At 51.2% G+C, this 15,588-nt stretch overlaps 6 protein-coding genes across 6 annotated transcripts; 3 read left to right on the forward strand and 3 right to left on the reverse strand.

Annotated features, from left to right (window-relative positions):
• Positions 1–357: 357 nt before the first annotated feature.
• Positions 358–2,449, forward strand: N7481_004787 (rDNA-binding RNA polymerase I transcriptional factor; the record flags this gene model as incomplete). The annotated part of the gene is made up of 2 exons (XM_057264006.1): positions 358–622; positions 681–2,449. 2 exons carry the CDS (start codon positions 358–360, stop codon positions 2,447–2,449), a joined length of 2,034 nt encoding a protein of 677 aa, XP_057125667.1.
• Positions 2,450–3,213: 764 nt separating this feature from the next.
• N7481_004788 (uncharacterized protein) lies at positions 3,214–3,567 on the reverse strand (the record flags this gene model as incomplete). The annotated part of the gene is made up of 1 exon (XM_057264007.1): positions 3,214–3,567. The coding sequence occupies one exon, from the start codon at positions 3,565–3,567 to the stop codon at positions 3,214–3,216; it is 354 nt and encodes a 117-aa protein (XP_057125668.1).
• Positions 3,568–5,347: 1,780 nt separating this feature from the next.
• On the forward strand, positions 5,348–6,562 carry N7481_004789 (uncharacterized protein; the record flags this gene model as incomplete). The annotated part of the gene is made up of 1 exon (XM_057264008.1): positions 5,348–6,562. The coding sequence occupies one exon, from the start codon at positions 5,348–5,350 to the stop codon at positions 6,560–6,562; it is 1,215 nt and encodes a 404-aa protein (XP_057125669.1).
• Positions 6,563–8,333: 1,771 nt separating this feature from the next.
• N7481_004790 (uncharacterized protein) lies at positions 8,334–9,340 on the reverse strand (the record flags this gene model as incomplete). The annotated part of the gene is made up of 2 exons (XM_057264009.1): positions 8,334–8,528; positions 8,588–9,340. The coding sequence occupies 2 exons, from the start codon at positions 9,338–9,340 to the stop codon at positions 8,334–8,336; spliced, it is 948 nt and encodes a 315-aa protein (XP_057125670.1).
• Positions 9,341–10,335: 995 nt separating this feature from the next.
• Positions 10,336–13,239, forward strand: erdS (aspartyl-tRNA synthetase, cytoplasmic; the record flags this gene model as incomplete). The annotated part of the gene is made up of 1 exon (XM_057264010.1): positions 10,336–13,239. One exon carries the CDS (start codon positions 10,336–10,338, stop codon positions 13,237–13,239), a length of 2,904 nt encoding a protein of 967 aa, XP_057125671.1.
• Positions 13,240–13,902: 663 nt separating this feature from the next.
• On the reverse strand, positions 13,903–14,847 carry N7481_004792 (uncharacterized protein; the record flags this gene model as incomplete). The annotated part of the gene is made up of 2 exons (XM_057264011.1): positions 13,903–14,415; positions 14,551–14,847. 2 exons carry the CDS (start codon positions 14,845–14,847, stop codon positions 13,903–13,905), a joined length of 810 nt encoding a protein of 269 aa, XP_057125672.1.
• Positions 14,848–15,588: the final 741 nt, after the last annotated feature.

The following is a 15,588-nucleotide window of genomic DNA, read 5'->3' on the forward strand; positions in this document are numbered from 1 at the left end:
CGAGATCCACCGCCCCACCGTGCGAAAAGAGAAAATATTCTCTGCTGCTTCAACTTCCAGCTTTTGTCCGAGCATCCACATCTCTGTCTGCATTCTGTTTCAACCTAATTTCAAGCCGAACGAATGAACTCCATGGGTGCAGACAGACACCCGTGGTCTGAATCGTTTATCCTGTAGTGCAACTTTGCAATTTGACCGTGCGGTCGGTCGTGTGCTTGGGTACCTCAACGAGCCTCAACTCCGTCGACCACTCGAGCTGTCCCTCAATTCAACCCAGAGGTCCGGACCGATCAATGTCAACCATTCTACGGTCTCTCTAAATTCCAAATCACCCACCACCGACGTTCTCATCTGGCCATGCCCTCGGTTGCCACTGCTCGCACCCCGGCGCTTACAGCCACCCCTTCAACCCACTACTCGAAAATGCTGGCGGCTTCGTCCCCCGTCTCTATCCTTAAACCCGCCAAACCTACTGGTACGAAACGCACAATGGAGGAAGCAGAGCTTAGCCTCTCCCCCTCATCCTCCTTCTCGGATGCCGGCGCCGAGGACGTCCACATCAAGAAACGCCTCCGCGTTACCTTCGCCGAGAAGGCCGAAAGCCAGGCGCCCCCCGATCGCCGTGACACAAACAACCACAACCATGGCCCCACTGAAGAGCCTGCCTGTTGTTCGGGAAGAGGTCCGAAAGGCAATTCATCGCCATGTCATGATGGGGGAGAATGAGGCCTACGACGAAATCAAGGAGATCTTCACGGCCGACCCGAAGAAGGCGGACGATCCAGCCTACTCCTACGAACTCCCTACGCATGCCGACCTAAGAAACCATCTTATGGGTCTTCTGTCTCACATCTCTTCTTTGGATCGTAACTGCAGTAGCCTGGTCACTGCCATTCTGGACAGCGAATGGCTCGGTCGGGATGACTCCTATGTCAAACTCTTTATTCGGTTCTTGGGTAACTTGGCCGCTGCACAGGGTGGATATCTCTCCCTTGTCCTGAAAATGCTCGTCACCAAGCTTGTCGGTATCCCTCGAGGAACGGGTCGACTTCCTGGCTATTCCCCTGTGTCCACACCTGAGATATTCAACCGGGTCCACAAGGCGCTCCGCCATGTGATGCGTCTCATCCCAGCTGGAAGTGGAGCATTGTCGCCTCTTCTGTCATCACAATTTCCTTTCGACACAGACTCGGCCAAATCCTACATTTGCTACACCCAGAACCTCATCCGGATTGTTAGCTATACCCCAGAGCTGCAGTCCGATATTCTTGCTGTTATCACTGAAAAACTTGTTAAAGTTGATGTTCAAATTCAAGTAGACCTCGAAGACTTTGAGGATGAACTTGGGGAGGACCTTCTGCAAGATGTGTCACCCGAGGAGGATGTCGACGATGAAGCCGATGACGATTCGATTGTCAGTGACGAATCGGATGACGATAGCAATCGTGTTACAGAAATTAAAGGAAACATTCAGAAGGTGGATGGCATGATCGATATTCTGTTTGAGTACTACACGCCGCCTTTCATGACGGGCAGCTTGGACGAGAAGGAAAACGCTTTGGATCTTCTATTGAGCCACTTCCAAACCATCATTCTCCCAACCTACCGTTCTCGACACTCCCAATTCCTCCTCTTCCATTTCTCGCAGTGCTCGCCCGTTCTTGTCGATCGATTCGCCTCGGCCTGTGTCCAAATTATCTTCAACAAACTCCAGCCCAGCCTAACCCGGCAATCGGCGGCGGCCTACCTGGCCAGCTTTGTCGCTCGCGGTGCCCACATCTCCGGCGAGGTCGTTCGGGATGTCTTCGATATCTTGCTCACCCATCTAAACAACCTTCGTGACTCGTTTGAAGACGGCTGCCGCGGTCCGGATCTGCGCCGCTACGGGCCATTCTACTCCACCGCCCAAGCCATTATCTACATCTTCTGCTTTCGATGGCGCGACCTGACGACCGCCGCAATGGATGGCGACAGCCCTGAGCAGGTCGAGGAACTGGAGCCAAGTCAGGTGGGATTCCCACCAAACATCAAGGAAATTCTTCACAAGTCGATCTACTCGCGTTTGAACCCCCTCAAAATCTGTTCGCCCGGTATTGTCACGGAATTCGCCCGCATCGCTCACCACTTCCAACTACTCTACGTGTACCCCCTTCTCGAAACCAACAAGCGACTCCGCGTCTCTGCCTTCCGCAGTATTGCCAGCCTTACCAATGCCAACTTCGGCTCGGTCGAACGCGATGTTCGTGCCGGCGACCACCTGGGCTACCAACTGGACGCATACTTCCCCTTCGATCCTTACCAGCTCCCGCGCAGTCGGCGCTGGCTGGAAGGGGACTATGTCGAATGGCGCGGAATCCCCGGGCTAGACGATGACGATGACTCCGACAGCGAGGCCGATGATGACGGCGAAGATGATGAAGAGATTGCCACGGCAACAGACGAAGAGTAAGCGTGCGAGAGAGCACCACCTCGCATCTATCATCTAAATTCTCTTTTCTTTTCTCCGATCCCCCAAAATCTGCATTTTCATGTGATGTGTCTGGTTGATTTAAACTCCCAAAACATCTGTTCGTTTTAGCGTGGCGCCTGGGTTTACTACTGAATTTCCTTCTTGCTATTTACTCTCGAGACCAAAAGTTCGATACCATTTCCTGTTGATGCCTGATGATATCGCTGCTTTTGAGCGTGCATGGAAATGTTTCCTTCTGATGAAATACCATAATTTCTAGATGGCATAGCCATACCATACAAAAATGGGAAAACTTCACTTATGATGCCGTGCTATGCATAAGCCTACCTGTGGTACTAGTAGAATTGCCCGTTCTTGTCCAGGGCCCTGGAGACAATCCGGTCGTGGTGCATAGATATATGTCACTGTCTAAATGGACCACGATGAGAATACGAAAAGACTTCAAGTTCCCAAGGTTATGAGATTAAGCAACAGATTCTCCAGGGCTCCTATTAAAGTTGCTACAGAGAAAACACCCAATGAAACAAGAAATGCCGACGAAGAGTCCACCAGGGTCATCCCCCGGCGAAGGCGCACGAGACAGACTCAACAATCGCAAACAAACAACAGCAACTTCAAAAGCAAACCAATTAACGAGCGTCACGGTCTGATCACATCAAACCCTCCACTAGACCATGGTCAGAAGGAAGCAGTACCATCTTCGATCACAGCCCCCTTGCCTAGTCTGAATGCCGCCGCAGAATTTACTTCTTGACACATTCCTTGAAGTGTAACTCGATCATATCAATCGCCAAACCAGAACTCAACTCGTCGACAGAAACAAGTGTGCAATCAGTGAGGCGATCAAGTGGAGAAGGATAAATCAGCCTCTGGCATCTCAGCATGCAGGTCGCCAGATCGTGGGTGCAGGCGCCGGCAACGGCCCCGGTTTGCGATGTGCAGCCCATACTGGTCACTCCGCAGTTTTTTATGCAGGGAACGTAGACGCTGAGCACGCCTTTGAGTTTCATGCTATCCACTGGAGTTTCATTGGGACCCCAGAGTGGGGTGGAGCTGGCGAGGGTGATGAGGACGCTGATTGCGGACAGATACTTCATTTTGAATGGTTGGTGGTCTGTGTTGGGAGTTGGTTAGTTTATTTAGGATCTTTCTTGGGGATGTGGAAGAGGTTATGCTCACGCGATCTGAAAACTGGTCTTGTTGTGGTGGTGAATTGGATTGGATTGGAACTGGTGAGGATAGAATATCGTGAAAATAGAGGATTCGGCTGTCTTTATATGCTTTTCTTTCTCGTCTTCGTCGAATTATTGTACCTCTCCCCGGGGTTGTTGTTCAGAGACATAACTGGGATCTTCCTGCTCAGTGGTCGGTCCGCAGATTGCTGGGCATAACTACGCTCGATAGGTAAAATGAACTACGACGGTGGTTCACGGATATCACATACGGCCCTTGTTACAACTTTATAGCCTATTGGAGTTGATCCGACTGGGATGGCAGTAGCACTTCGGATTCTGCGGATAGGATGCGCTATCGTGAAAGGTACTATGTTGTTGAGAACTTGTTTGGTATGCCTAAGTGAATGGGGCGATTTCAAGGTTCGAAGCTTTGGTGTTACACGGCATTGGTTTGGGTTTACAGATACTTTCCCTTGAGGATGAGGGATTGGATCGATGCGCATGCTGATACAAATTCGATATTTACAGCAGCAACTTATATGAAAGGGAAGATACTCTTGAGATTCTGTGTCTTGACTAATCTTATGGCATGCATTTTTCTATCTCATTTAATTCACTAACTAACCTGTGCCAAGTCATCTGGTGGTCAACGGTTAACGTCCATCAGCTGTTGCCAGAATTGCTGTACGACAGTACGTTATCCCCCGCCTCTGGCTATTTTCGGATCAACACTAGCTCTCGAGCCTTAGCTCGTTTTGCAATAGAATCATCGGTGCTTCATATCTTCTTTGATAGGAAGATCCGGAGCGAAGGCCCGTGACTGAGCCTCAAGAATCACGAGCAAATGATTGAGTTGCTTATTGTATGCAGCGTACATTGAATCTTAAGTTTGCTACATTCATGCAAACTCAGACCGTGTCTTGGATATCCAGAAACATCCCCCGTTCTCGAAGAAGCCACACTATGTGGAGCACATCCATGGCCGATAGGATGAGGGAGAACAAAACAAAGCTTCCACCTGCAAGATCTAGACTGATTCGAGATAGAAACTGCGACAATGTCTGCAAGTACGATGAGTTGCAGAAACTGCGGCGTCTCGATACCAAGTACGAAACATGTTTGTCCGGCGTGTGGGAAACAGTGTCAATAGCAGGTACTTTTGACCGAAGTTCAATTCAGTAGTTATGCAATATGGCTTACGGCTGATTAGGTCTGGTCTTTAAGTACACTCCGTAGGCAATTCCGCTTTGCTTGCGCTCGAAATACCAAATGGGGCTCGGTCTCTGGTGATTTGATTAAAGTCAAGTCGCATACTTCAAGTTGGTTCTGGTCCGATCTTTCGATCTACATAGATCCCGTACTTTTTAAACAATGTATACCGCCAATTTTTATTCTACATACATGTTTGTGTGGGCATTTTGAAATAAAAAACACGATGCTCTCCGCCCAAATAGATCAGTTACCTTTTGGTTTGAAATACAACCAGCCATCTACCAGTGACATGACTAGCAGCAGTCAAACGGGTAGATAGGTCTGTGCATATGATCTGGATAATCCCCGTCAATTCTTGGCGCTCTCCTTTCGCTCTAGTGCACGTCTCCAGCCGAACGAAGCCCGGCCCGCCCCGCCCCTTAGTTTTGTTTCTTTTCGGCTTATTCTATTTGGAGAGTATCTCTAGGGCGTCTGCTCTCGAGCATCGGAAATGGCATCACTTGCACCGGCCATTCTGCTTCTTACTTTTCTTCAAATCTCACTTGCACAGGCAGTTCAAACAGAGGGCTGGCAGCTTGATGACAACTCTCGATCGAGCTGGGATATTTTCTGGACATGTGTGTCAACGATTCTCGCATGTACATGGACAGCTTTGCATCTTAAAGTTCCAAAGCGATCCGAACACAATGGAGACACCATGTCTGTAAAACCCGCAACTTGGACCTGTGCGCTACTTGCTCCCGAGTTGATGGCCATGGTTGCAGTAGGGGAGCTCCGACAGGCAATGTCGATTGTTACGCGTTGTAATTCCGCTTTCAAAGCATTGGCTAGCAACGAGGACACTTCACGAGACCTTCCTCTACACACTGCAGGTTCATCTAGCGATGAACCGTCCTCGCTGAAACGTTGGACAGCAATCCAGGGGTTTTGTATCGATATGCGCGGTGCCATACTGGTCACGGAGGATGAATGGACCTACCCAGTTCTTCCGAGAAATGTTGTCCCTCTAATCGAGACTGGGGTCATTAAACACTCTCATTTGAGAGAGCGCGATATTCAAGACAGAGCTAAGGCTGACGCTCTTGCAAAGGCGCTCACAATGCTGCAAACTTTCTGGGTCACCTGCAACATTATTGCTCGAGCAGCATACAATCTCCCTATAACACCGCTTGAGATTTCCACCGTGGCTTATGCCGTCTGTGCCGCAATCACATATGCGGTCTGGTGGCATAAACCCAAAGATATGATAACACCGATTACGATCTATTTACCCTACGGTCGTGAAAGCGATGCAATGCCTCGTCGGGTAAGAGATATTTTGGACGAGCGTCAGTCTGACTGGGTTCACTTATCCGAAGCTTTTCCTAAAGATCCTTCACGATCTGTTTTCATTAAAACGGTTGCATTCCCCTTTCGCGCCTTGATATTTATCATTAGTCTTTGTCTGCCTGTCAAATGGGTTACAAGAAAGCATATGGCCAGGCGCGATTCCTCAGGGGATAAAGCCCATTCCCCGTCTGAAAAGCATACCAGCAGTGCCGTCTCGGAGGCAAGGGAATCAGCCACACCGGAGCAGAACTACACAAAATCAAAGAACAGAATCAAGGATGAGGAAGAAAAAATGTCTGTCAAGGATAACATCATTCTTGATCTTTGTTCCCTGTTGATTGCTTTACTGTTTTGCGGGATACATCTTGCTGCGTGAGTTTTTCTTTTTTCCCCTCTTCTTTTTTTACTCTCAAAGCTAATTCCAAGGTTCGTGATGATAGTTGGAACTTTTACTTTCCAACCAAAGCCGAGCAGTTATCCTGGCGAGTCTTCTCGCTTATTGCGATGTCTCTCCCTTTGCCTGCGGCTCTTCACTGCTTCTGGATTCATTGGAAACTCTATCGTGAGTCAGGCGACAAAGATTGTCTTATATCTAACAGTGACGGATACGGGATCTGGGAAGCTCTGTTCTTCATAGGTCTCTTCCTTGTGTATTCGATCGCCCGCTGGGGGAACATTGTCCTCATGTTTACGTCTCTCAGAGCACTACCTACTGAGTCCTATATCGCGATTGATTGGCTGTCCTCCATTCCACACATATAAAGTGGAACGACATGGACTTGAAGCTGTATAGTTCATTTCATTTTGGAGTGCCTCTACCGATCATTTGAGTTCTTGAGTGATAACCAAGTAGCGTCACTTTTTGGTCAAGTCCGTGTTTACACTACAGCCTGGGGCCAACCAGTCCTGAACGAAAACTTACTCTGGGTCTGAACCTGGGCGTCCTCATCAAAGCGGTGGCAGCCAAGACAGGGAACCCCGGCCTCGCAGCGGCCTCCGCCACCCTCCGTGGTCACACTTCACGTTGGAGATGGCGAGACTATCGCCAACTTCCTTGAAGATGTTGAGACCCGAATCCGTGAGCTGCAAATAGGTTCTGTTGGGGTGATTCATCTGGTGCAAGACGTTCTTAATCCTGCGCCGCTCGATGTTGATCGCTAAAGAGACGGGCGAGATCGCTCTATGAACTCGACGCAGACGTATCCTATCTTCATTGTTTACATCACACGCTTGGGGGCAGGGCGGTATTAAACTATCGAGAGCTGACAAGCTTTCCCCAATGAGTTAATCTCGGTTCCTGTGCTCAAGATAAACACTGGTAGTACTAGTATCTGCGGTGGGTTTGAAAGAATATTGCGTAGTCGATCTGAATAATTACATACAAAGTGCCATCAGCGGTATGATACAACTGACTCCAAATAGTCTCAAAAACAAAACCCCCCCACAAACTTGACCTAGACCCTTCAACTCCGCTGGTAGAACGCAGAATGCATACATACTGTAGACATGACGAACGGTGGGACTTGATTTAGGCTTCTTCAATTTGTGCCTTGATTTTCCCCTTGGCAACATCCTTTGATATGTACATAGTCAAGGCGCGAATTAGGGCCCTCCATTATGACATCAAACGGTTGTAGATCTACCGCTTGCAAACCGGTGTCAACCCCATTTTGGGGTGAAAGTTGGCGATCGGCGATTTTCTTCGGAATGACGACCAGCCAATGACAGAGTTAATTTAAAAATAGGGAAAAAAAAGAAAATTCTATATCACCATGCACGTGCGAGATATATGCATAGTCTTATGTACTCCTATGTACACGAACATGCAGTGTGAAACGAACTGGCTAAAGCGCAGGCCACGTTGTACGAATTACGTCGGGCAGCTCATATAGACAAGCCAAACTAAGAGGGGCTGAAGTCTATCCTCCCAATGCCCTCACGAGCACTTATTCTATCGTCCTTCGCTCTCGGAGATCAATAACAATGCATTTCATTGTAATAATATCCAAGATCGAGTCCCAAACGCCGTGAATGCTCAAACTAAATGCCAATAACCTCAGTGATCCAAGGACAAATAACGCTTGCTCTATAATAACAATATACAGGAGAGGGAAATAAAAAATCGAAGTGATCAAAGGGAAACACCATCACCGGTCGAAGATCGCCTTCATTTCCGCACAGGACTCACGGTACAGCACATCAACGCTATCCTGGTCGCGGAAAGGGTTCGCCGATTTGTCCCAGGCATGGCAGGCCTTCTCAATCATCATGGCCCGGACACGCTTGCCCAGTCCCTCGAGACGACGCACGAAGGTTTGGCCTTCTTTCATAAGCATGTCCCACTCGCAGATATACAAAAACACATCATGGGGTAGAGTGGCCAGCATGCGATCGGTGGCACGCACCGGCGACGCAAAGGCGGACGAGCGATCGTCGAGATTGGGAGGTATGCTTCATCGAATAGGGTGGTGAAGAAGGCCGGTAGAGTCTTATCGGGCATGATACTCATGGCTCGGCGGTGGTCGCGGGACTCCAAAAAGTCCAGAATGGGGTACCAAGCGAAGATGCCAACGATGTTGAGCTCGTTGGTCTGGTCTACCAAACGCTGGGTCGACTCCGCCCGGCCAAAGTGCTCCTTGATCTCGGAGGATAGTCGACTATGCAGACGCAGTGGAACGGTGACGGCTAGGTTGCCACCAGCCGAGAAGCCGCTCAGGGCCACCCGGCTGACATCCAGGCCCAAGTCGCCGGCGTTGGCTGCCAAATACAACAGCGCATCCACTCCGTCGTCGACGGCGGCGGGGAAGGGGTTTTCAGGGGCCCGACGATAGCTGACACTAGCGACAACGGCGTCGACCTCGCGGACAACCATGGTGGTCCATCGGGAATCGTCGGTGGCACAGCCGAGGGTGAAACCACCACCGTGGAAGTTGACGAGGACGGGAAAACGATGGCCAAGGCGTTTCTGGGCGTGATAATCGGGAGGGAGGTAGAAATGAATGACCGCCGAATTGCCGTGGGCGTCGGATGGAAGGGTACGGGTAAAGGATGGGCTCGGACAACGCGGAGGTGTGAGGTCATGCAGGGACATTCCAATGCGCATCAGGAACCGCCAGACGACGGCCTGGACATGCAGCCACCATCGAGAACCCATTGCGATAGTGATTGGGTTCTAGCAGAGCTAGCAGGCTCGGGAAGTCTGGTGATATCAAGGGGAGGCGATGGGATGGTCAGATGTCGGGATTCGGAGGTCGGAGGCGGAGTGGAATTTAGGGAAGTGCCGACGGTGGCGAATGAGGAGAGGCGGATGAAAGAGGGAGTTACAGGGAGGTTGTGGGATAGCAATCGGAGAGAAAGGGAGAAGAGAAGAGCGTAATAGATACAGAAGTGTGGTGAGTGACAGTGGCACTACTAGAGATGTGCTGATGTGCTGGTGTCGTTATCGGTGGCTACGTAAGTCGACACCTGAGGGATAAGGCAGCAATGACCCTGAAACAGGAGTGGGGTGTGGGTGGCGCCTTCCTTGGGGGGGCAGATACTTGTGAATTACTAGTGATGGCTAGTATTTTGTAAGTACCAGGGCATTTACCGTCACTGAAAGACCTAGGGATACTTAAGTAGCGTTATCATCATCCGTACGTAGGTACGTAGGTACGTAGTGTACGTAGTTTAGTCCTGGTACTGTGGACTATCGCCAAGAGTAGATCCAAGTAGTAAACAAGCATTCCTGCGCAAATCCGGGCAGCCCACATGATGTCATGCTCCCAACTCCTATTTGTATCAGACTCAAAGAATGACCTAGTTAATGTCTAGAGGTCCTCTCAAGTTTCAATTATATTGACATTGTTCAAGAATTGATACCTAGGGATCCAAAAAAGGGTTTCTTTCATCCTATTCCATACGATTCTGATACTGCAATCTACAGTTTAACGGAACCCCTCGGAAACCCCGCGGGCCACCCATTCATAAGCCAAGTAAGCCGTGGATCGCCGCTTGCTTGCAGTTCCCGCAAAACCCCCCTCCCCGCCTCGGCCCCTTCTCTTCCTCTTCATTTACTCCCTTTTTCTATCCCTCCCCTGATATACTCTCCCATCATCCTTTGAACCCCAACTTGCCAGTCTTTTTTTTTCTACTTGGGAGGTGCCCACCATGTCCATCAAAAGGGCTCTCTCCAAAGCCATCCGTGGCCACCTGGGTGGTGATGATGACTCGTCCGGCACCGGCATTCGGTCCACTCTCTCTCCCAAACCACGTACCTCCACCTCTCGCGATTCCATGTCCCCGAACTCGCCTCGTCGCAGCATCCTCGGCAACTTCCTACGAGAACGCGACTATGTCTCGTCTTCCGATGATTTCTCCGACGATTCCTCCAGTGGTGCCCTGAGCAAGAACCAACAAAAACGCCTGGTGCGTCAGCAGCGTCGCTCCGAGCGAAGCCGTCTCAGCGAGGAGCAATTCTCCGAGTCCGATCACCGTCGCAAGGAGGAGGAGCTGGCCAAAGCTGCCGAGGAGGAGACCGCCGAGATGAAGGCCCGCTATGGCGAGCTTCCTCTGATGCAGTCGCAGGACCGTAAGCATGAGGACCGCCTTCGCCTCGACCAGATCACCCCAGAAATGGTTGGACAGCAGGTCTATTTCACGGCCCGTCTGCACGTCATTCGCCGGATGAGCGCCAAGCTGGTCTTCCTCGTCTTCCGCCAGCAGCTGGAGACCTTCCAGGGTGTGCTTCACGAGCGCGCCGGCATCTCCTCGGTCGTCATGGTCCAGTGGGCCGAGCACTTGCGAGTGGGATCCTTCGTGCGTATCCGTGGTACCATCCAGAAACCCGAGGTCCCCGTTCTGGGATGCAGTATTCACGATGTTGAACTGTCCATCGAGTCGGTCCACCTTCTCGTGAAGCGCGAGGAACCAGTTCCCTTCAGCGTCTACGAGGCTGAGATCCGCACCAACGAGGAGGATAAGGTGGAGGGCCGTCGCAGCCACATCCCGGACCGCACTCGCCTGTCCAACCGTCTGCTAGACCTACGGACCGCAACCTCGCAGTCCATCTTCCGTCTTCAATCCGCAACTTGCAACCTGTTTCGCAGCGCCCTCGACGAGCGTGAGTTCATCGAGATCCACACCCCCAAGCTCCAGGGAGCCGCCACCGAGTCTGGGTCCAGTGTGTTCCAAGTGAACTACTTTGGCCGTCCTGCATTCCTGGCCCAGTCCCCTCAATTGGCCAAACAGATGGCCATCGCGGCTGATTTCGGCCGTGTGTACGAAATTGGCGCCGTCTTCCGTGCCGAAAACTCCAATACCCATCGTCACTTGACCGAGTACACCGGATTGGATATTGAAATGGCCATCGAGGAGCACTACCACGAAATGCTGGAGACTCTCGATGCGGTCATCAAGAACATTCTGAGCGGCATCTACACCAAGTATCGCAAGGAGATCGAGCTCGTCAAGCACCAGTTCCCCTCGGAGGATGTGAAGTGGTTGGAACAGACCCCCATTATTCGCTTTTCCGACGGCATTCAGATGCTTAATGACTCAGGCTGGCGTGATGAGGATGGCAAGCCCTTACCACTGGATGAGGATCTGGCGACTCGAGACGAAATCCGTCTTGGTCAGTTGGTGAAGGAGAAATACGACACTGACTACTATGTTCTCGACAAATTCCCTCGCGGCGCTCGTCCCTTCTATACCATGCCAGATGCCGAAGATGACAAGTATACAAACTCATTCGACATGTTCATCCGAGGTCAAGAGATCGTGTCTGGTGGTCAACGTATCCACGACCCGCACATGCTGGAAGAGAACATGCGCCGCGTTGGCATCAACCCCGATGACATGGAAGAGTATATGGAGGCATTCCGCTGGGGCGCGCCACCTCACGCGGGTGCTGGTGTTGGTCTCGAGCGTCTTCTGATGCTTCTCCTACAGGTGGGCAACATTCGTCTCACCTCGCTCTTCCACCGTGACCCCAAGAGCCTGCCAGCCAAGCCTCCCGTGCCGCAGCTTCGCCATCCGGAGGCATCTACCATTGAGCCCCCATGGTTCACCGCACAGCCCTCGCGTCGCGTTGCCTCGGATGAGAGCGAGCTCCAGCCGTTGGAGAAACTGGTTGCCAATTATGGCGATGCCACCTCCACCTCTTGGTTCGACGAGCGGTTCAAGATCTGGCGTGATATGTCTACCGGTGCGGCCGTTTCCTACGTTCCCAGCTCTCACAACTACGCCATCATCCCCGGTAACCCGGCCTGCGACCCTTCCCAGTACACTCGCACCATTACTCAGTTCCTGCAGTGGCTGAGACGCGAGACCAAGCTCAAACCCGTCTGGCTTCTTTGCTCACCCGAGGTCGAGACCATCCTTGGAGAGCGTCTGGGATGGCGCAGCTTGTCTTGCATTGCTGAGGAGCGCGTCGAGCCATCTCGCAACAAGGCCGCTTCGGACGGCGAGATTGCCAAGAAGCTGCGCCGTGCGGAGACCGAGAACATCAGGGTCGTGTCTTTGAGCCAGGGCGAGTTGCCTTCTGAAGAAATTCGCAAGAAGATCGATGAGCGTATCCATGAGTGGCTGGCCAACCGGAAGGGTACCCAGGTGCATCTCTCGGAGATTCGCCCGTGGATCGACTCTGAACATCGCTGGTACTTCTACGCACTTGACAAGACCGGCGTCGTCTGCGCGTTCGTTGCCTTGGCCATGCTCTCTCCAGATCACGGTATGCAAGTCAAGTACAGCTTAGATTTCCCCAACTCACCGAACGGTGTAATCGAATACATCGTCACGGAGGCCATTCAGACTGCCGCCAAGGGCGGCGTGAAGGGACTGACCTTCGGTGCGGGCGCCACCAGCCAGCTCATTCCGGGCCACAACATGCACGGGACCAAGATCAAGATGCTGGAACACACTTACGAGGCACTGGCCAAGCAGTTCCATCTCGTCCGCAAGAGCGAGTTCCGCGCCAAGCTAGGTGCTACCGAAGAGCCTTTGTACATCTCGTACCCAGCCCACGGTCTAGGGTCGAAGGGTATCCGCGCTATCCTGAACTTTTTCGAAGATTAGGCCATCTACAAAGTGAATATTTGCAGAACCTGTGTTTGTGCATAGCTGGTCAACGAATTTCCTTTTAATTTAATGGTTATGATGTGATTTCGATATGATCTGGGGTGCTTCGCATTTTATCTCTGCCTGGGTTCGATCAGCCCATGGTGTCGTGGTCAGAATGTCAAGACGCATAGAGTAGAGCGACGCGTGGAATATGAAATATTGGGCTTTGGTTTTGGTTTTGGTTTTGGCTTTAGCTTTTGGCTTTTGGCGTTCTCGCTCATGGTGTCGTTACCTGGGGTAATGCCCCATTGTCATTGTTTTTGGTATTCCCCCTCCTGTACTCGCCCCTCGTGTATCCCTTGTATTGGCTCGTGATTTTGGTTATATAATGTATCCAGTTGGCGAATGGCTGGTAAGATATTTCTCATTTCTTCACGTAGATTGTCAATCCGACTATCCTAGGGATGTAACGAGTACCAGTACTTCGTAGAAAGGTTTGATCGCCTAGGCAAGCGCCCAAGACACAAGACCATCCATGAATGCTATATTAAGTAGATGCAGACTATATACAACCTCGATCTTTCAAGTTGGAAACCAATGGCCACTGCCTTGTACGAATAGTCCCCGAAAACACGATAATCGTACAAATAAGATGAAACAAGCCAATCCAAGCCTCAATTACCAATTACCAATTACCTCTCCTTCTTCCCATCTTTCTCCCCATTCCCATTCCCATTCAAAGTCTCCCTCCTCCTCCCTCGCATCATCAATCACCTTCCCAATCTCACCCGCAATCCACCTCGCCACAAAAAAAGCAACAACCCCGACAACGACAACCCACCCCGCCGTCGGAACCAGCGAACGCGGGAAAACATTCCAAATAAACGGATCAAGAATCAAATCCACGGCCACAGGCTCCGGACTCGCCATCAGCACCTCGTCCTTCGTGAAGTAATCTGCCGCAGCGCGTACGCGCAGGAAGAGTACCGAGGATCTCACAGGCCCCGGGTCTGGATGGTCGGTTTTCCTTTTGAAGTTCCGGCCCGCGGTGCGGGGGATGGCGTTTGTTTGGAGGCGTGGGTCTTGGGTGCTTAGGCGTGCAGTGGAGAATATAATTAAGGATGAGAGGAGGGATTTCTCCTCCATTGTTTCGGATAGTGGGTGGGTTGTTAGTGTGAATGTTGTTGGTTGCTGGTTTGGTTTGTTAGTGTGCTGTAGCATGGATTCTTAGAATATATACCTCGTAGGTATTGGAGTGCGTATGTATGCACGTCATACTATGTGTATGGTATGTATGCAATGGGGGAAACTTGTAGTTGAACGTACCGTAGCAAGCCAGCATACTCGGACCTCGTACCGCTGGCCTGGGGTGAGATCCTCGAGGAAGAACCATGAGTCTGTGCCATCTGGGGCATCGGTGGTTGGAAATGAGGCGTTAAGCTGGGTGCGCACGACCGGGTTGGTCGGGGAGAGTCGTTCTAGGCCGAGATCGTCTAGATCGGGTTCCTCGGAGGGAATTGTTGTGGCGGGTGGGCCAAGGAAGATGGTTTTTTCGACGTTGGCGTGGGTGATACTGGCGATGCTGAGGAGCAGGCTGAGCAGGCTGAGGCCGCGGAGCTGCATTTCTTCAGTTGAGGGGTTTAGTTGGTGAGTAATGCCTTTCGGTGGTTATGTAGGTGTTGATGGGAGAATCTCTGGAGAATTCATGTATGGGGTGGAGTGTTCAGCTGGATTCGAGATAGGTCATGGTGTAGGTGTTGTAGTATGGAAATATATCCATACTATGTGGTGACGCAGTTCGGTTGGCGGTGAGCAGCCTGGGAGGGATATTGGATGGATGCATTCAAGCTGTTTGCCCAACTTGGTATTTATTGCATAAACTAGACTTATTGTTGATTATTTTGCTAGTGTACCTGGCAATGCAATTAGCCATAATATTAATATTATGCTGCTCTGGGCCACTGGTGCGCCATATAATGCACCATACATACACCGGTATGTCACGGTCACATGATATAACCACATGACCCCAACAGGCGGTGTAGCTGAGTGTTGTGGGCATCGACCAATCAGCGCCAAGCGACGCGACCCAAAGCAAATCAACAACGAACTCCCTCAGCACAGACGCCCTCCTCCACAACATTTCTGCTTCCTCGACGACTCCATTCCTCCCATTCTTGGTGAGTTTAACTGACCCTTGCACTGTTCTCCCTCTCCCTCGACCATTCCCATTACCCCTCCCCCTTCCATTCGTGGTGCTCCTTCGATCTCGCCAAATTCGACCGCACTAACCCCTGAACCCTCCTTAGACCCGTGTTTGTTGTCGGGTCCCTCTCCCCCCCTTTTTTTTCGACCTCGAAAAAT

Source organism: Penicillium waksmanii, assembly GCF_028829765.1.
Source record: "Penicillium waksmanii strain IBT 27052 chromosome Unknown utg000004l:1.0-5674109.0:1.0-5678898.0, whole genome shotgun sequence".
Taxonomy (NCBI): Eukaryota; Fungi; Ascomycota; class Eurotiomycetes; order Eurotiales; family Aspergillaceae; genus Penicillium; species Penicillium waksmanii.